Source organism: Ochotona curzoniae, unplaced genomic scaffold (genome assembly GCF_017591425.1).
Source record: "Ochotona curzoniae isolate NIBS_2020 unplaced genomic scaffold, NIBS_Ocur_1.0 contig_3255, whole genome shotgun sequence".
Taxonomy (NCBI): domain Eukaryota; kingdom Metazoa; phylum Chordata; class Mammalia; order Lagomorpha; family Ochotonidae; genus Ochotona; species Ochotona curzoniae.
Window position 1 is genome coordinate 2,779,094 of NW_024465777.1, and position 20,947 is coordinate 2,800,040.

General features: G+C 46.0%; 1 protein-coding gene across 1 annotated transcript in view; it reads right to left on the reverse strand.

The window, feature by feature from the left end:
* STPG1 (sperm tail PG-rich repeat containing 1) overlaps nucleotides 1-20,947 on the reverse strand; it is a 43,824-nt gene that overhangs the window by 7,147 nt on the left and 15,730 nt on the right. Inside the window, exons 3-6 of the mRNA XM_040979559.1 lie at nucleotides 19,160-19,261; nucleotides 15,804-15,974; nucleotides 11,977-12,085; nucleotides 563-728 (exon numbers count right to left, since the gene is read on the reverse strand). Of these exons, the coding sequence (XP_040835493.1) occupies nucleotides 563-728; nucleotides 11,977-12,085; nucleotides 15,804-15,974; nucleotides 19,160-19,261 (548 nt within the window). The remainder of the gene's footprint in view (nucleotides 1-562; nucleotides 729-11,976; nucleotides 12,086-15,803; nucleotides 15,975-19,159; nucleotides 19,262-20,947) is intronic.

The window sequence follows — 20,947 nt, forward strand, 5'->3', positions numbered from 1 at the left end:
TGCGGGCAGTGTATGCTGTAAAAGCAGCATGGTGCACACTCTGGTGGACTGTGGACTCAGGCAAACCTCTCCAGCCTGCCAAGGCTCTCTCCCTTCCCCTTAAGTCAGAAGAATAATTCCTCAGGCTGTCTGCGAACCTATCATCTGCAGTGCTAACATCCCATAGAGGAGCCAGTTTAAGTTGTGGCTGCTCCACTTCAGATTCAGCTCCCTGCAAATGTGCCTGGGAAAGCGGCAGAGGCTGGTCTGAGTGCTCAGGCCCCTGTACCCATGTGGGAGACACACAGGAGGCTTGGGCCTGGGCCAGGCTTGGAGTGGGGAGTGACTAGTGGATGAATGATCTGTCTATTACTCTTTCAAATAAAATAATAATAATAATAATTCCTACAGGTTTTGAGTTCCTGGCACACCACAGTGGCCTAACAGATGCAATGCATTCAACACACTAACTGACATTTGTGTCCACAAGGGCCCGGCCAAGCATTGACGCCCCTTCCCTGACTGCCCACTGTGGGGTCCTCCCCAAGGACTACCCCACACAAGAAAGCATCTTGGGACTCACGGGAAGAGAGCCTTCTTGGGAGCCTTGGAGTGATCGTTGGGGTTATAATATCCGGGTCCCGGGCCTGTTGATACTAGTTTCAGTCCACGGTTGGTTTTTGACTTAAAGCAAGACATCAGTATCTTCGGCGACTGTTTCACAAGAGATTCATTGACATTGTAATGTCCTGAGCAGCACAAAAATTTAAAAACAGGTCAAGGAGGGCCCAGCATGATACTGTAGTAGCTAAAGTCCTTGCCTTGTATGTGCTGGGATCCCGCCAGTTCTAATCTTGGCAACCCCACTTCCCAGTCAGCTTCCTGCCTATGGCCTGGGAATGCAGTCAAGGATAGCACAAAGCTTTGGGACCCTGCACCTGCATGGGAGACCCAGAAGAAGCTCCAGGCTCCTGGCTTCGGGTTGGCTCAACACTGGCCATTGCAGGCACTTATGGAGTGAACCATCAGATGGAAGATCTTCTCTCTGTCACTCTTCCTCTCTATATATCTGCCTTTCCAATATAAACAAACAAACAAACAAACAAATAAATAAATAAATAAATAATCAGGTTAAGAAGCTCTTCATAAACAAATAGAAACTTAATAATATATTTTTAAAAAATTATTTATTTGAAAGGCAGAGTTACAGAGAAAGAGACAGAGATCCTCTATCCACTGGTTCACTCCCAAATGGATACAACATCCAGAGCTGGATAGGTCTGAATCTAGCAGTCAGGAGCTTCTTGCAGGGTTCCCATGTGCATGGAGGGGCCCAAGGACTTGAGCCAGCTTCCACTGCTTGAGACACCCACTGTGTAGAGTGACAGTTTTGAGTCCCAATTGCTTCACATTCAACCCAGCTCCCCTATTAATGAGCCTGGGAAAGCAGCAGAGGATGACCCAAGGACTTGGACCCCTCCACCATGTGGGAGATTTAGAAAAAGCTCCTGGCTTTGTACTCACACAGCTCCAGCTCTCGTGACCATTTGGGGAGTGAACCAAGCTCCCCTGTTTGGCAGGGCCCGGGGGAGCTTCCAGCTGTTTGGCAGGGCCCGGCGCATTTCTCTCTGACCACCCTGACGCGGTTTTACCCCCTGGCTGCATGGACACTCAAGCACCCCACTAAGAATTCTGTAATCTATTGAGGCATTGTTTGCCCCTGTAGGATGGCTTTTATCACCAACGTGAGCTTGAGAGTTAGTGTCACTGATAATATCTTGGTGAGTGGGCCTTTGACAATTTACACACAGGAGCACAATTAAACCCATGCCATTTCTGGACACCTTATTGTGTACCTACCTATTGCCCTGAAATCGGGCCCAGACATATAGCACACCTTCTGGGAAGGGGCTTGAAAACATCCTAAATATTAATACAAGTGATGGGAGTGAGAGCTGAAACTGCTATGGCAATAAATATAGTTATTGTTATCTCAAAGGCTAGCCTGTCTTTGCAATTTTTTTGGAACATAGAAAATGTAATTGTTTTAGCTGCTTTTATAATTTTTAGCTAGAGGAATTAAGGATGCTTTTATTAAAGAAAAATGCTTTTGATTATTGTCTTATTGTTTATGGGGTTGTAGGGGTCTATAGTTGTAGGGAGATTTAACATTTGAAGTTTCTATTTTAGATTTTAGGTTTTTTCCCTTATAACCTATTTTCCCATTAAATGATGGGTAAATTGTAGAAGTAAAAATGTGGTGGGAAAGTACTACTGATTAGCAGATAATCGCATGTGCCTTGGCCTTGGAGTCCTGGCTGTTGCTCCATGGCTACTGTTGAAGAATAAACAATAGCTTGCTTTGAAGAATATGAATACAGTATTTTGCAAAATTATCTTTAGGAGCACCTGCTTAGCCTTGAAGTGCAGACGGAATGACCAAATGTCTGTACATGCCCCCTTAATTTTGAAAAGAAAAAAAATAGAATAGTTGCTTGTGCAGAAGCTTGAGAAGGGTTTTGAGTAAATAAAAAGGACAGTTTCTTTCTGAGCTGTTGTGAGAATGCACCAAATGTCTGTGTCTGTGTCTTTCTTTATCGCCGACTCCACGCACCCTTCCCGAGCTCCGAACTCGGCTGGAGCTGGACTCCGGCAAGTGGCGCCCAACGTGGGGCTCGAGGAAGGTAAGTCTTTTCTCTTGTTCTCTGCGGCGTGGATAGGACTTCACCCAGGGTGCTGCAGGCCCCCTGACAGAAGGTCAGGTTAGGAGGGGTGAATAGTCAGAACATTTCTTGAGAAGTTTTGTACCCTCTGTTGCTATAGAGTAAAAATGGGACAGAGTGCATCCAGCGACAGAAGCTTGTACGCTGATATTATTAAGCATATTTTACAAGAGAAAGGCATTAAGGTTAGTAAAAAAGAGCTTTCAGCATTTTTGCAGTTTATACGGACAATTAGTCCTTGGTTCCCAGAGGAAGGAACTTTAGATTTACAGACATGGGATCAGGTAGGGAATGATATAAAGAGGTGGTATCAGAGCCACAGGGGGCTGACATGCCTTCCTCAGCCTATGCTATGCAATGCAGCAGGCACATAAGGAAGGTGATTTTTTCTGTTTTCCTGTTGTTTATGAATGGGATGAACCTGAATGGGAGCCGTTGTCTTATAAGCTTATTAAGGAACTAAAGCATGCTGTCTCTGACTACGGGCCAAACTCCCCATACACTATGACATTGGTGGAGGGACTAGCAGCTAAGTGGATGACTCCATATGATTGGTTTCAGGTTGCTAAGGCTTGCCTCACAGGAGGAAACTTCCTTCTGTGGAAGATGGAATATGAGCAACTAGCTAAAGCAGAAGTAAAGTCTCATGGATCTGTGAGGCTGGCAAGTCTCTTACCTTAGACATGCTTTTAGGACAGGGTACTCATCTTGGTGTTTCAGAACAACTTACTCTGCCTAAGGAGACATTACAGCTTATCTCCTCCCTGGCACTAGGAGCATGGAAACGCCTGCCATCTGCAGATCAGAAGTCCTCGGGTTTTGTAAATGTTAAGCAGAAGCCTGAGGAGCCTTTTGAAGATTTTGTAGCTCGACTCACAGAAGCAGTGAGTCGGACAGTAATTAACAATACAGCTACAGATCTCATAGTTAAACAGCTAGCTTTTGAGAATGCTACTCCAACTTGCCAGACCTTAATTCAGCCAGTGAGAAGGACAGGAGATTTGTCAGACTATGTTAGAGCTTGTACTGAAGTAACTCCATCTTATATGCAAGGGTTAACTATTGCTGCAGCTCTTCAAGGTCAAACTGCTACTCAGATTTTAAAGAACATAAGAGGCAATCAAAAAAATAAAAAAAGAAAGGATTGCTATTCTTGTGGTGGAGTAGGGCATTTCAGCCACAGCTGTCCTGCCAGAAACTCATCCCAAAATTTCAAACAGGAAAAAACTTATGTGGACACTCCTAAACCTGATTTAAATATTCCTCGCACTGTCTGTCCACGGTGTGAGAAGGGATTTCATTGGCAAAAAGCTTGTAGGTCTAAATTCCACAAGAATGGAACAGTTCTATTGCCTCGAAGTCGATCTAAATTGAGTAATCAGCCTGTACAGGGTCAGATTCAGGGAAATGGGAGGCAGGCACAGTCCCAGGTCCACAAAACTATGAAGACATGTATGAATATCGGCGCTAAAGTGTACAAAACTAAATTGATGGCTGCTACTTTAAGCACAGAGTTAAAGCAAAATAGACGTAAATGTTATAATTGTGGCAAATTGGGACATATGTGGAAAGACTGTAAGAAAGAAAATACCCAAAATTTTGGTAAACAAGCTATGGGTTATCTAAAGGCCTGCCGCAACATCAAGACTTTGAAACATCCTGCCCACCTAGCAGGACTTAAAACCCCTGCTGTCCAAAAGCAAATGAATGCTAAATGTTTTAATTGTGATAAACTCAAATACCTTCAGAAGCAATGCCAAGCACCTCTTTTAGCTAAAAAATATGGCAGTAATACCGCTAAGGATCACTGCCTTAATATGTGTCCTAAATGTCATAGAAGTTTACACTGGGCAAAAGCATGTAAATGTAAATATAAATCTAAAATTGATTGTGATGGCCAGCACCCTGTGGTCAGGAAACTCCAGGCGGGGCAGGTTCTGGGCTCTGAACAATCAGAGGTTTACAAAGCACCAATATCCAATCCAAGCTGTGCCTATAGAAGAGTAACAGACTTAAAACCTGATACTGATAGAGGAAATGCTAATTAAAGGTTGGTATCTTCCTTGGCAATTAATTATACTACCTACTGTTCATACCTCAATTGGATGCTTATGGCACCAAGGGCCTACAGAGTGGCTACATCCTCCTTCCATGAATAAAAAAGCTATTACTCCTTATTGTGCTTTGGTCTCCACCTTAATTATCAAGAGATATCATAGACATAAGAAGCCTTTTGATAAAGATGTAAATAAAATAATTATTTCTTATAGCTCTAAACAGCTTACTTATTTAATATCTAAGGATGAGATAAGACAAATAGCACTATTTATCCTTGTGGGTATAGGAGATGAAACTAAACTGGGCCCACAGAAAAATACTTAACCTCTTGTACTTCATAAACAATATTTGTACAAAATTAACATCTTTTTTTAACTCTATTAAATTTTTATGTTGAATATTTGAACTTTATGAACATAACTCTTAAGGTATTATTTGAGGCACTGCTTTAAAAGAGTAACATTTACCCCAAATATGAACTGGTATAAAGATAACATCATCACTGTTAAATTTTTTCCAGGTATGAAACACACCCATGTACTTTTATCTGCTAGTCTTTATATTTAGATAAAGAATAAATGCAAGTATACCAATGTGTTCTTGATGAAAAAGGGTATAGAGGAAAGTTCTTGAATAAAAGAAAAAAGGCATGCTTGTAAAATATTCCTTCCTATAGGAGAATGGCTATGTTAGACTGTAGTGCTGAAGAGGACAAAATATTTACAGGATAAAGTTTGCTGAAGAAGGATGGGAAAGTTATGGAAGCTGTGAAAGATATGAATTGGAAGCTGTGAAATAATCCTTTATTATTTATATGGAATATAATTAATCATATCCTTTATACACTGTTTGCAGTATTTTCTAAAATATTCATCCTTGATACATGGAATTAAAATCTGTCTATCATAGCAACAAAGTTTTAAAAATCACATGTTATTATAACATCTTCTCTTAAATGTCTTTATCTACCTAATGATTAAATTTTTCTAGTTAGCGCCAACGAACTCCAGACCTGAATTTACTGAAGTGTCTCAGAATATGATAAGATTCTATATCGAGGTATCAAGGTGATATTTGTGTTTTCTGCCTTACAGTATGTTCACATTGCTTAAGTTTGATAAAAGTTATGTATTTATTTTACAGGTATTTAAGTAATCACTTAATGCCAATAATTAAATCTAATCTATATTGTGTTATATAAAGATATTCTATTTCAATTAAATATTATAAGTCCTGGCATCCTTGATAGGTATCTAAATAATTCAGAAATTTCATTTCGTAGATACAATAACTGAATGGGCTTTTGGATTAAACATACTGTCAGATGCCAAGTAGAGCAAAACTAGCTATATCAAAATACTACTACAGAAAAAAAAATTTTTACAGAATTTTAATTCAAATTTCTGTATTTCCAAAAGTCTAAGACAATAATGCTTGACACTAATGTAGTGCAGGCCAAAAAGCCAGAAAAATATAAATGTTTATAGTTCTATAAATATGTCCAGGCTGTTAACTGTGTATCTCTTTAGCTAATTTATATTGCTACTATAATTGAATCAGGGTCTTCAGTATGACCAATTTTTTTCTTACAGGGTCTCTATTTGGATTGAATTATCATTGTTTACTTTTCATTTACTAAATTTTAATAGGTACTGCTATCACCAAGCTTGGTTTATAAAGATTCCTTAATAAATCTTAAATTCATCTAATATGATCTTTCGTGCACGTTGTAACATTTTGGAGGCCTCAGTCAGAGGGTAGTAGCCATCCTGGGTTCTAGAGCCTGACTCAGTAGTCTGGGGAGGCCACCGTGATGATTTACACGGCCCCAGCTGCCAGTCCTGGCTTCCTGGCTCGCAGGATTTACACTGACCTCTGCCTATATACAGGTACCTCATCATTCAAATTTGCTTGTTTTGAGTACTCGTCTGGGACTCAAGAGGCTGGGTGCAACACAATCTCTTGAGTCAGGGTCCATACAAGACATCATTATGGACCATTAGCTTTTAAAATTGAGTGAGTGTGGTGGCCACCTATGTCTGTGTTGATGTATGTCTTTTGTTACGATTATTTGAAATTTTACTTTTACAGTCATCTAAAGTGTATTTTAAGAAAAAAAAAGAGGTGTGTGTGTGTTTTACTGCTTGGTTTCAATGTTCCTTGAGTTCAAATGAGAAACAGACACATAATAGATCTTAGTTTTATGCCATTTTTTTCCAATTAGAGTTATTATAGAAATTTTTATTTTAACTGTTATCATACTGTCTGTTTTTACTGATTAGGAAATGCTATACTTTTAATTGATTTTTGGAGTTTTTTGTTACAGAAATATTATTTGAAAGAACAGATGTATGTGACTGAAATATTCCCTAGTCATCTTGACAAAATCTTTATCATAATCCACCTTGTATTCTCCTCCATCTATATATGTGAACCATCTGAAAGACCATGGTAAACTTATGTTACTACAAACAACAGAAGAGAGTTTTGCTAGCCTCAGTGCTACCCTTGCTGAGGCCAAACAGACACTTCCACCTGGAGATGTTTTAAGAGCCAAGTCTGTGCAGAGGATCAACACCTGCCATGAGGACACGTCACAAATACATCTACTGATCTACCCTCTACCACTGAAGACATTCCTGCACAGGACTCAAGCTACTTTCCAAAAGGACTTCTGATAAGTAACTTATCTTTCCCTTACACAGGGACCCTGAGATTCCCTCTCCTTTTCCCAAAATGACTCTGTGTATATTGCAATTTGTATTAAATGTATTGTTACTAATTGTCTTAATTTTTTCCTGATGCTTGATATTTTTGTCATCTTAAAAAGACCCTCATATATATTGTTACCTGTAAATTTGGCTGAGTTGTGGTATGATGATGCTGCTCTTTATGCTTTGGAATCAGTTTCTACAGCTTTATCAGATCCTAAATGTTTTGTGATTTCCTTATTTTTAAGTCTCACTTCCTTTATTACCCTTATTGAATCTTTTGCAGCTTCAGTGACTGCCCTGACAGAGCAAGTTCATACAGCCCATCATGTTAATACCCTTTCTCATAATGTTAGTCTTGCTTTGTTTACCTAGGAAGGTATTGATAAAAATTTAGAGACTAAGGCTAATTATTAGAAGAGGCAGAAATTTATATTTACGATGAAATTCTATATTTAAAAATTAGATTAGGTGCCACTTGTAATAGTAATTATAAATAGATCTGTGTTACTCCGCTGCCTTACACTTACTCAAATGACTCCTAGATTGATGTTAAAGCTCATCTCCATAGTGTATGGAATAGTACATCTAATATTTTTAGCATCCAGGAATTATATGCCCAAAATTCTACTACCTCTCACTCTCACCTTCAGGCCATTTCCACGGGAGGTGTTGCTAATCAATTTTTACAATCTCTTTCATCTTTTATTTCTAAGAAGAACTTTTCTTCTTTCTTTATTAATTTGGGAATCACGCTAATTGTTCTCCTTTCTGTGTTGTTTCTTGGCCCAGTCATCTTCTAACATTTGAGCTCCATGATTTAAGCCACTCACAGAGCACTGTGCATCCTTCAACTTAATAATAAAAAGGGGGAGATGCTGGGGTCCGTGCAGTGGGTGTGGATGACACGAGGGTGTGATGAGAACAGCTCCTCTGTGCGGCAGGGCCCGGGGGAGTTTCCAGCTGTGTGGCAGGGCCCGGCGCAAGTCTCTCTGACCACCCTGACGCTGTTTTACCCCCTGGCTGCATGGACACTCAAGCACCCCACTAAGAATTCTGTAATCTATTGAGGCATTGTTTGCCCCTGTAGGATGGCTTTTATCACCAACGTGAGCTTGAGAGTTAGTGTCACTGATAATATCTTGGTGAGTGGGCCTTTGACAATTTACACACAGGAGCACAATTAAACCCATGCCATTTCTGGACACCTTATTGTGTACCTACCTATTGCCCTGAAATCGGGCCCAGACATATAGCACACCTTCTGGGAAGGGGCTTGAAAACATCCTAAATATTAATACAAGTGATGGGAGTGAGAGCTGAAACTGCTATGGCAATAAATATAGTTATTGTTATCTCAAAGGCTAGCCTGTCTTTGCAATTTTTTTGGAACATAGAAAATGTAATTGTTTTAGCTGCTTTTATAATTTTTAGCTAGAGGAATTAAGGATGCTTTTATTAAAGAAAAATGCTTTTGATTATTGTCTTATTGTTTATGGGGTTGTAGGGGTCTATAGTTGTAGGGAGATTTAACATTTGAAGTTTCTATTTTAGATTTTAGGTTTTTTCCCTTATAACCTATTTTCCCATTAAATGATGGGTAAATTGTAGAAGTAAAAATGTGGTGGGAAAGTACTACTGATTAGCAGATAATCGCATGTGCCTTGGCCTTGGAGTCCTGGCTGTTGCTCCATGGCTACTGTTGAAGAATAAACAATAGCTTGCTTTGAAGAATATGAATACAGTATTTTGCAAAATTATCTTTAGGAGCACCTGCTTAGCCTTGAAGTGCAGACGGAATGACCAAATGTCTGTACATGCCCCCTTAATTTTGAAAAGAAAAAAAATAGAATAGTTGCTTGTGCAGAAGCTTGAGAAGGGTTTTTAAGTAAATAAAAAGGACAGTTTCTTTCTGAGTTGTTGTGAGAATGCACCAAATGCCTGTGTCTGTGTCTTTCTTTATCGCCGACTCCACGCACCCTTCCCGAGCTCCGAACTCGGCTGGAGCTGGACTCCGGCACCAGCACATATAAGATATTTCTCTCAGGCCTGGCATGATATGTAGCAGCTAAGATCCTCACCTTGTATGTGCCAGGATCCCATATTGGTGCAGGTTCTAATCCCGGCTGCCCTGCTTCCCATCCAGCTCCCTACTGGTAGCCTAGGAAAGCAGTTGAGGATGGCCCAAAGCCTTGGGACCCTACACCTGCGTGGGAGACCTGGAAGAAGCTCTTGGCTCCTGGCTTTGGATTGGCTCAGCTCCAGCCATTGCTCATGCTTGGGGAGTGAACCATCAGATGAAAGATCTTCCTCTCTGTTTCTCCTTTTGGTATATCTGCCTTTCCAATAAAAATAAAATTCTTAAAAATATTTTTTAAAAAGATACCTCTCTTTCCTTTCTCCTCTCTCTAATTCTGATTTTCATATAATTAAATAAGTCTGTAAAATATTTATTAAAAAAATAAATTAAGCAAATTTGTCAACAGCGTGGACACATTCTGAGCATGATGGTGTACAAAACTTAGCAGCTACAGTATGAGAAAGTGTAACTTGTTTAAGGGTCCAAGTGCAGGGGCAAAGTTACAAAGTGATTGGTTGTCCTGACAACAACAAATATGATGGCATGCAGAAATTATTTTAAGGGGGTTAGCACAATAGCTAAGTTGGCTAATCCTTCAGCTCTAAGCACAGCATCTATATGGGCACTGGTTCATGTCCTAGCTACTCCACTTCCCATCCAGCTCCTTGCTTGTGGCCTGAGAAAGCAGTCAAGGATAGCCCAAAGCCTTGGGACCTGCACCCGCTTGGGAGACCTGGAAGAAGCTCTTGGCTCCTGGTTTCAGATCAGCTCAGCTCTGGCCATTGTGGCCATTTGGGGGAATGAACTAGTAAATGGAAGATCTTTATCTCTCCTTCTCTCTGTAAATCTGCTTTTCCAATAAAAAATTTAAAATCTTAAAGAGAGAGAGAGAAACTCAGTGTATGCTTAGATCTTAGAATGAGTCGATGCCAGTATTTACCATACAAATAATTATTTCAAATAGATGAGTGGGACAATGGAATTAAGATAGGTTTGCTTTGGTGCAATTGTTTTGAAATCCATGCATAATTTCCCATAATACGTATTTCCCATGAATTTTCTGAAGTGTCTTCAAATTTCTCTCTCACACAGAATTTGCTTTTTCTAACAAAATAAGTGGTCAAAGCAAGATTTCAATGCCCAAGTGTGTAAAACAATGAAAAGCAGAAACAGTAAAAGGCATTCATCTCTCACCAGCAGAGAGGGTCGCGTAACAGGAGAGCTGGGGACATGGGCAGTGTTTGGAGGAAGCAGGATAGAGCGGATGGGACTGGATTGCAATCTAGGTGTGGGACCCTGGCCTGGCTTTCTGCTCTCTACCCAGGCAGCCTTTTTGCTGGTGAAGTGGTAGTAAAACAGAGGCAGTTTACACTCTACACACTCAGTCATACTGAGTGCATGCTGTGTGGGCATCCAGTACATTCATTCAGTAGGGTGGGCTGCACGGATGCAGGGACCCACCTGCTCCCTCCTCCTTCATGTACTCCCAGTCTTCCCAGTAGACAGCAGGTGCACAAGGCTGGCTATAGGGATGCCCCCAACCTCTGGCCAAACCCCAGGGTGCCAGCTTTGTTCTTCTGTAGAAACAAACAAGGTGGGGTTCAGGGAGGGTGAGACAAGGCTGGGGAGCTTTCAGGGGTGCTGAGCCTCCCTAATTAGCACTGGGTTTGTTACTCAGCTTCACACTGATCTTCTCAGCTAATCTGGATTTGCAGAAATCTGACATGCGCTGCAGTTTTATCTACACTCCCCTGCAAGAGGTGTGACCTCAGGAGAAGCCCTCCCTGCTCCAGGCTCCTGAGACAGGGCGGGGCTCGTCTTGGGGACCCAATTAGGACCTACTACAGGAACGTGGGGTCTGAGCGTGCAGGAGAGGCCACCACCTGCCCCCAGGCGAGCATAGTCAGGCTAGCTTCCCTCCTGTCTCCTGGAGCTTCCAGAAGGCCTGGGGAGCACTGGGGTGACAGAGTGGTGGAGGCTCTTGGGTTTTCCAACAGCCTAGCCACCTCTGAGCCTGGGTGTGCCATTTACAGGTCACAGAACAAATGAGATGGGCCAATCAGTTCACCTCCCTGAGATCTGGGGACTCCAGGCAGAGAGTAGGTGGGGCCTCTGCCATGGAGCTAAGGTATCTGGGTTGGGGATTTAAGTGTCAGACCCTTCATTGGCTTCCTGCCCAAACAGGCACTTGGGGCACCTGGCTGTGCACCTGACTGTCCTGCCAAGCCTCCTCCCCACCTGGCTGCCCAGAGCATGCCTTCCCACATTCTGCATTCCCTGCCCCATCTTTGTCCTCACCACCCCTGCAAGGCCCAACTCTTTCCTAAAGAGACTCACTGCAAACCATTGGAAATCCCGCCCCCCCAACATCAATTCCAGGGAACCTCAGCCCGCAGGTCAAGGCCAGCTCCAGGCAGCGGCTTACCTGGCGGAGGTGCCATCTCGGGAGCAGTGAAAATTCCTCTCGGGGTTTTCGACATGAACCCGGCTCGAGCGGAGACATTGTTTTTCTGTTTGCAGCAGGAGAGGGAAGCCTGGGGATAAAAAATACGCCCACCTGTCTGTCTTATGCCTTTCCTTCCTCCCTCATTCCCTCCATGTGTCATCCCACCTGGACCAGCGACGAATCTGGCTAAAAATGTCCATGTCAAACCTCTCCTTGGCAGGAGACCCAACACGAGCTCCCCCAGCTCCAGGGCTCAGAGGGTCTGTCAAGGTCTGCTCCGCCCCCCCCCCCCAACATAGCCGGGAATCCAAGTTCCCTGCTGCCCAGGCTGGGCTCTGTGACCCTGTTCCAGTCACTTAAGCTCCCTGAACCTGAGTTTTCACATCTGTAAAATGGACTGGTAACCCTGCTCTCTTGGCTGCCAAATTTTGTCTGGGGTGTGGATGGTCAGCACATACCACCCAGAGGAAGATGTGTTAAGAAAAGTGTGGGTGGCTGGGGCCAGTATTCCCATATCAGAGCTCCCCTTCGAGCCCCCACCACTCTGCTTCCCATGCAGCTCCCTGCTGATGTGCCTGGGAAGGGAGCGGAGACCCAAGTGCTTGGGCCTCTGTATCCACGCGGGAGACCTGGATAGAATTCCTGGCTCCTGGCTTTGACCTGGCCCCACTGGGGCTATTGCAATAGCTATTTGGGGAGTGAGCCAATGAATGGAAGATCTCAGTCTCTCTCCTTATCACTTTGCCTTTCCAAAAAAGTAAATCTTAAACTTTTTCTTTAAGTGTGTGTGAGATGCTGTCATTTTCATTCTTTGTCTATTTTCCCTTTTTTTTCAGGACACTCAGTTCTCCTCCCTGTGCCCTGCTCCCTGCTCAAGTGCATTCCTTACTGTTTCATCTTTCTCTAAACCCAGCATCTGTGACACATGAGGGAGTCACACGGTTTAAGCGAGAAAAGAGGCTCAGTGGCCTCTCCACTTTATGTATGTTGGAGAGTGACCCGTGTGTTCAGAAGTCTGACGGTGAACCTGCGGATCGGCCCGCTGTGACAGACGAGCGGATCGTAAATATTTCAAATGCCAATTTGCAGGTTTCCATCTGTATTCTTTAGATAACAGGTGCAGTTAAACCTGAGCCTACCATCGCTGGGAACATGGACCACATGAGAACGAGACTATTTGCCGGGGCCGGGATGGTCTGATTGGCCATTGATACCCCTGTGTCTTGGGAAATGCAGTTGCTATTTTGATTTTCTGTTGACAGAAGCAAAGGAATTCAGCTTTTTCTGACGGCCAGACTGCACGCAGAGAGGGCAAACAAAGCACCAGATGGGACGGGCTAATTGCTGGATCCAGGGCAAAGAGCCAGGCTGTCAGAGCAAAGGTAGTCACATGGCACTGGGGGACAGGACTCCAACAGAGGCAATGGGGACAGTGGAGGCAAAGACAGGGGCCCCTCCACTGGCCTCAAAGCATGGCGTGGCTAACAGGATTAGTGCATTTTTTTCCCTTGCCATTGTCTGCTTAACTGGGGGGTGAGGAGGGGTGGGGGGAAGCCTCCTATAGACAAAAGAGCCTTGAGTCCTCTTGGGACAGCAAAGCAGCTGCCAAGGGGAGTGTTGTTTCTGTCTTTGGAGAGTGGGTGTCCCTGAAAGATTGCCCCCAGGAGATGAAGAAAATGTCCAGCAGGCCTATGGGGGAGGCAGGAGCACTCAGCTGTTCTAGCTCGGAGAGGCCCGGGAGGCTGCCCCTGGCCACTTGCTCAGCGGACTGAGACTACAAGGAACTCCTCCCACCCTCCGGTTCCGAGGCTCCTCTCTGCTTGACTATGTTTTCAAGAGAGCACGTATTATCTTCAGAATCACATTTAGTCACGGACAAAGAAATGTGTACCTTCCCAGGACACAGAGAAACCATTTCGAGCCACGTCCGAGATGCGTAAGGCCCGAGTTGCCTCGCAGGATCTTTAGGGCCCTGTATGAACTGCAGGTTTCCTGTCTGTACCCTTCCTCCTTGGCTTCTGCTCCACTCTCCTGCCACACTAGTGCCTGGCCTTCATGGGTCCCGCCCTTCGCTGCCCCAGGACCCTTCCACCCTCGGTCACAGCCTCAGAGCCTTCTCCCATCAGCTGAAGTTGGTGCTGCCAACTCCCTTGACCTGGTGTCCTGCTGGTCTCCCTCAAAGCTGACCACAGATCGTGACTACATTACTTGCCTGTTCATGAGTCGGGTTGCCACAGGACTCTAAGCTGTATCATCAGCCTGGCCTGGAGTGGCGACAGGGCCCACGACTCCGCGCATTCCCCAGCCTCCCCCTGTATCCACCTCAGTGCACAGGATAACTCTGAGCTGGGAGTTGGGGGCTGTGGGCAAGTCACCCCTCTGAGTCCCAGTTTCCTCTTCTGCCAATTGGGAATAAAACGACCCATTTTAGGGACTCCCATGAGCACCGAATATGGTGAAGACTTCTAGAACAACACTGGGTCCATGACATCATCATCGTCACCATCATCATCAGCCTTCCCAGGCCCTAATTATCCCAGTGGAGATCAATCCAGAGTGATGCTGCCCACGATGGCTGCTCAGGCCACAGGTGGTTACCGACCCAGGAAATATTGGTAGCTAAACTCAAACAGGCTGAACAGATCACGTCTCAAAAATAGCTGCTGAACACCTTCTAGATGGACTAGATGGTGAAGTGGCAATATTTTAGACATACTGGGTCAAATAAACTAACAGGCGCCAGGAGTTTCTTCCAGGTCTCCCATGTGGGTGCAGGGTCCCAAGGCTTTGGGCTGTCCTTGACTGCTTTCCCAGGCCACAAGCAGGGAGCTGGATAGGAAGTGGAATACCCATATTGGATGCTGGCACTTCAAGGCAGAAAATCAGCCACTCAAGCTATTGCGTCAGCCCCTCCTTTTTCCTTCTTGAAGGTTGCTATGAGAACATTTCAAGTGACTCGTGTAACCACCGTATTGGACTGTGCTGGCCTAGCAGACATTTATTCTGCTTACAGCTGGGTAGAGTAGATGAGTTCAACCATGAAAGGAGAGACTTTGTAGTGATAAAAGTAGATGTGATTTGTAAACACTCCAAAGACAAAAGGGAGCTGGGTAGATGGCACAGCAGTGGTCAAAATGCCACCAGGGAGGCCTGCATGCCATTAGCACAGTGCCATGGTCTGAGTTCCGGCTGCACTTCAGAACCAGTTTCCTCCTTGGGTGCACCCTGGGTGGCAGCAGATGGCAGCTCGAGGAGTAGGGTCCCTGCCCCCCACCACGTTTGGGAGATTCTGATGGTGTTCCAAGCTCCCAGTTTGGCCTGCCTTAGTCCCTGTTTGTTGTGGGCATTTGGGAAATAAATCAGCGAATGGTAGATGTCTGTGTGTTTCAAATAAATTAATTTTTTTTCACAAAAGGAAAATTGAAAATGAAGTATTCTAAGAATTTTCTGATAGAGAAAGATGGAGCTTTTTTTTTTCCCCCTGTGAGAACCTAAACTAAGGAAAGGCTATCTGCAGATGAGATGATAAATAACATAGCCATTGTTACAGATGAGAAAATTCTGGCCCAGAGAGGTTGTGGAACACGAGGGACTAGAACAAGTAAGCCCAGGGCAGGTCTTACCACTGCTTTCCAGTGGTCCCTACATCCTCCCTCTGCCCAGTAGTGTTGCATGCCCTTGAACACTTGCTGCCTCGCCAGCAAAGATGACTGACTCCCCAACTGCACTGACATGAAGTATTCAACCCCCGGTTCACCTGTTTCTGCCATTTTAGCCAAATGTGCAAGTGCATGCGCTGTCCTTACATTGTAGTGATTGGGTGCAGGGGTTTCAAATTTGAGAGCCTTCACAAAGCTGGGCAACTGGAACATGCTGGAACAGGAAGTACTGAAGTCTTTCTTGGAAATGAACTCTGAGGGGATGGTATATGCATTCGCTGCGGGGTACTTGGAAGTGATGGGGCCCAAGCGGGCACTCTGTGAGAAGAAAGTCAGCGGAATCAGAATTGTCACCTAGGCCCGCGACGCGGAAGCACAGGTGGCAGATTTTGCCCAGCGCCAGGCCCAAGAGCATTCTCAAAAAAGGTGAGATTGTAGCAGGTTAACAGTGATAAGCCAGCCTCGGGCTTTGAGGATTTGCCCTCGAATGAAAAAAAACAAATACAAGTTCAGACTTGTTTTAACTTCTGTAAACTAACTAATTATTCATCTTTGGTTTGGAACTTGGTGAAAATAATTTTTTGCCATCGGTGCGTTTCCACCCAGCCCTTGTTGCAGGCCACTTAGACCTGACTCATCCGCTGTTAGGTAAGTGGCAGGAGGGGAATGTTCAACTCTGCCTGCTCAGTGGAGCCGCATATCTTGTCTCCATGGTGAAAGGACCTGAACTACTTCAGACGCCTTACAGGTGCAGGGCTCGCTGCCCACCTGTGCCTCCCACCTGCCCACCCCCTCCTGAACCAGCTGACTACCCGTTCAGAAAACCTCAATGGTATTTTGGCTGCTTTGGCAGACCCAATCCCATTCCTTTCAGGAAGCCATGATAAACTATTTTCAGCTAAAAAAGCAAACAGAATCAATGTTTGCAAATGAACAGGGACAAAAGGCATAGAAACTCGGAGATAGCATCAGCAAGGATTGGAGTTTGATAAAGACGAAAACTCTCCCATTAGTTTAAGGTCAAAGGCTTGAGAACATCGCCTTGGATATTCTCTGCTTGAGAGAGGTCAACAACTAAACCCGCCTGGGGAATTGGGGAGGCAGAGGGCAGCAGCCACCCTGCTTTCTGTCTCTGCTTGGTGGGGACAGCGCTCGGTGTCTGGCTGAAGGCTCACCCCGGGGCCCATGGGGTCCATGTGCCAATGAGGGGCAGGCGTGTTCAGAAACCCATCCAGGCTCTAGAATTATAAGATTTTCACAAGGTCATCAGGGGTCAGTGCCCACACACGCGGCCCTTGTGTTCAGGCCACTAGTTAGCCAAGTGTTTCACACAGTGGTCTTGGAGTCCTCAGGACACCCCTGAGTAGTGAATGTTGTCTCACCCAGGCAGGGTGCCACCTACAGAAGACAGGGCTTGGACAGCCCATGCTAAATGAGCAGCGTGTTCCCAACACTTCTCCAGGTATTGCATAGCGCTAGCCACAGAGAGCAGCTGGGTGTGGCCCTGGGTTAACTTCCCAAGCCTGTGGTCCCCCCTCCAGTCACCCGCAGGCTTTTATGAGCCTCTCCCCTGCACATGCCAACTTTCCCAGAACCATCCTTGCCACCACGCAGACACAGAAAAGCTCCACAATCCCCCACATCTGTCTCATTTTGTTTCCTGGCCAGTGCAGTAAGGAACTTTGGGCAAGGAGTTAGCCTGCATTAGTGAAGTGCCTTCGAGCATTTGGCAGATGGCTGGCTGCAGTTGCAACAGCCACCAAGAGGTTTTGGACCTGGATGCCTCCATGGAGCCCCCCATAATCACACCCCTCCTAGCCATTCTGACCCTGCTCTGCTGGGAGGGTGGGGGCTACTTGGAAATCTCTCCAAAGCTTGGGATCTGAAAGTGGAGATGGTGTTGAATGTGGAAAAATCACTAGAAAGGGCAGAGGGTGTTTGAAGGGGCCAGGGAGGAAGTGGAAGGACCCTGCTGACCGACACAGGGGCTCAGCTGTTGAGAGCCACAATCCCAAGGCCCCATGCCCAGGAGGATGGGGAGAAAAGGAAGTCTGAACAACTCTGCACCTGCCTCCTTAGGGTTTGGGTCTAACTTATTCAAAGGACTGGTGAGCTTCTAAGAACCAGGTCTCCCTTCTGGCCCCCTCTCTTCCCCGACAGCCCCACCCTGTCATTTGGAAAGTTACAGCAGGGGAAGCCTGGGAGAGGCGTTGACTGTGTGTCCCAGTTTAGTCCCTTTTCTTGGCATCGGGAAAGAATGGGCAGTGCCCACTGTTTGGCAAAGAAGCTCTTGGCGAGAGGAGCCAGGTGTTGCAGGAAGCACTGTTTGTGACTCAGGTGGTGGCAGGCATAACATCTCGCGTGTCTGGAATCTGCAGTTTCAGGGAGCATGTCGCTCGCTGTGATTGGCCCACAGCCTCCAGGGAGTCTCCTGCGCTCCGATGAGGCAACAAGGGCACAAGAGAGTGACGTGCATAGGGACACATCAAGATGCCACGGCTGAGTCAGGAGCAGGTCTTGAACTGTGAGACGGCACGTCTGCCCATCGCTTTTGAGCTTCTTTCCTAGCAGGACCAGGGGTAGAAAAATAAGGCAGAGGCCTGGATGCTCAGTGACCTCGCTGGGCAGGACGAGGTGGGGGCAGGCAGGAGAAAGCCTGGCTTCTCTGGGAAGGAGAAGTCTTCTTGTCCCTTGAGAATTCAGCTCTGCCAAACTGGCCTTCCCAGCGGTGGCTTCATCCGGCAGGTGCCTTAAATGGTCCCTTTGTGAGGCTAACAAAACTATCAATTCCAATGTCAGGTATCACAATACATCTTTGCAAGAGGTGACTGTAACTTTTAAAGGGACAAGAAGGCACGTGCATTTGGTTCACATTTGAGTATGGGTTCCTTCCTTTCTCATGTTTCTACCTATCATGGGACTGCATCCCCTTTCTATAGGAACCCATTCTTTTTTGCCAAATTGTAATTAAAAAGAAAAATATTATTGCCCAAGGCAGCTAAGGGAAGGTTAGGATCCCTGGCTCGCTCTCTGGCCGTTTGGCTATTATAGTGTAAAATAAAGACTAAGCCCCCAAACCTTACAGAGATGTGGAACCAACCATGCCAGGTCCTCAGTCTGCCTTCTCATTGATTTTTTCAGATCCTCTGAGAGATCCAGTGAGGTTGTGCAGTTTGGAAGTCTTACTAGGGTGAGAGGTGGAAGGGTCACACTTTCCTAGTAAACCCCCAAGCCCCAAGAGATGCTTGCTTCATCCACTCGATGACCCAACCGGGTTGAGTCATAAGCTTTTGGATGTTTCTTCCCTTTTCTCCCTGGCTATGTGTGAAGGCAAAGACAAAACAAAACAAAAACAGACTCAACATCCAACGTGTCTGTACAAACTTACTCTCCTCATTAGAACCATAGACCGTGGGGGAGAAGCGACCAGGGATACAACCCAAGGTGACACAGTGGATGGTGGGAACCACCGACCAGTCACTCCTGAGAAGGGGTTCTCTCACCATGGAAGGGAAAGTGCACGTCCCCTTCTTGGACAGTGAGACGCTGTTGGACACTGGAGACTGGTGAGTGATGTTGTAGAACCCAGGACCTGGGACATCATCCTGAAAGGGAAAAGAGAGCATGGCATGGTTAGGCTGTGTCATCATGCCTTACTGCAAGCTTCCCACCCACTGTCGCCCCATCCCCAGGCGCCCGTTCCCCAGCCGGCTGCCAGACAGTGGGGTTGGAAACCCAACCCTGGCTGTGGCTCCTGCATCCCTCACTCCTTCCACCCAGAGATCACTGTGTGCTTCTGTAAGATGGGCTGCTTGACCTGGCTGGCTTGGATTGGGTAAGCCCGACCCACGGCAAGGGAAGGGCGGCCAATTTCATGTTCGCTGCACCCCTCCAGATCAGCTTCCTCCTGAGCTCTCAGAGCAGAAAGGAAGGAGTGTTCCTGTTGATAAAGCAGAACGAAATGCCAACAGCCTTCAGCCCAAACAGGACCGTTTTTGACTCTCGGACCCAAAAGGGGCCAGCCCAGGAGATGCAGGGATGCAGGCGAGAAGCATGGCACAGACATCCAGAGCTCACTGGGCTATCGTCTCATTGTGCACACTCTTTCCCAGGGGAGCAGAGAGCAGTAAATGCTCACACAGGGTGGCCACACTGGTGGAATGACAGGATCCACACGCTCTCCTGCCTAAACTGACTTTTTAAAGATTGTCACATGCCACGGTCACCCATTTTATGGGTAGACACTGAGCACGTGGAGAGGCCTAAATTCTGCTGTGGGTAGCAGGACCTGAATGCCCTGTGAAGCGCAGGTTGTATGTGCCCACTCATCCTTCATGTAGTGGGGGGCTCCTGGGACTGCACAGGAAGGAATGTGAAGCATCCAGCCAGAAGACGGGAACCCCTAAGGTGAATCTAAAGCTTGTTCTCCCCAGCCTCTGCTGCTGCTCACTGCCCTCCACCCCACTGCCTTCCTTAGGGCAGAAAGCAAACTCAAACTACGGTCAGAGCCTCCCAGCTCTTTCCAGCTGGGTTGGGGTAGTGTGTGACTGCGGTTTGATAACGGGGACAGAAACAAAAGTGCTGGGCTCAGCGTGATATTATGGCGATTAAGGTTTCCCCTTGAAAAGGGGATCCCATATGGGCACCAGTTCAAATCACGGCGGCCCCCTTCCAATCTAGCTCCCTGCCTATGGCCTGGGAATGCAGTCGAGGATAGCACAAAGCTTTGGGACCCTGCACCTGCATGGGAGACCCAGAAGAAGCACCTGGCTTCAGATTGGCTTAGCTCCAACCGTTGCGACTGCTTAGGGAGTGAACCATAAGATGGAAGATCTTCCTCTCTGTCTCTCCTCCTCTCTGTATATCTGCCTTTACCATAAAAATAAATAAATCTTTTAAAAAAGAGAAAAAAGAAACACAAGTGTTATTAATAGTTCCTCTGTATTGGGAGGTCTAGCAGGTGGGGGAAAGACATACACAGCTACATTACAGATGACCATGAGCCTTAGTGGACAGCTGGGGAGCTGAGTATGGGGGACAGCGAAACGGGCAGTGGGAGTCCGTGAGTGTCCCGGAAGAACCCAGAGCTGCGGCCGCAGACTCCTCATGCCAAGAGCAGACAGGAAGAGGGCTGCCTGGGGAACTGTGTGCAGGCAGGCGGCCAGGGACTGGGTGCTCCCTGCGTGCCAGGCACCTTGCCAAGGACTATGTGTGTATTCAGTTAACCCCTGATTTAAAGAAGATGGGGCCAAAGGAGAGACCTGGGATCACATCACTAATGAACATCAGAG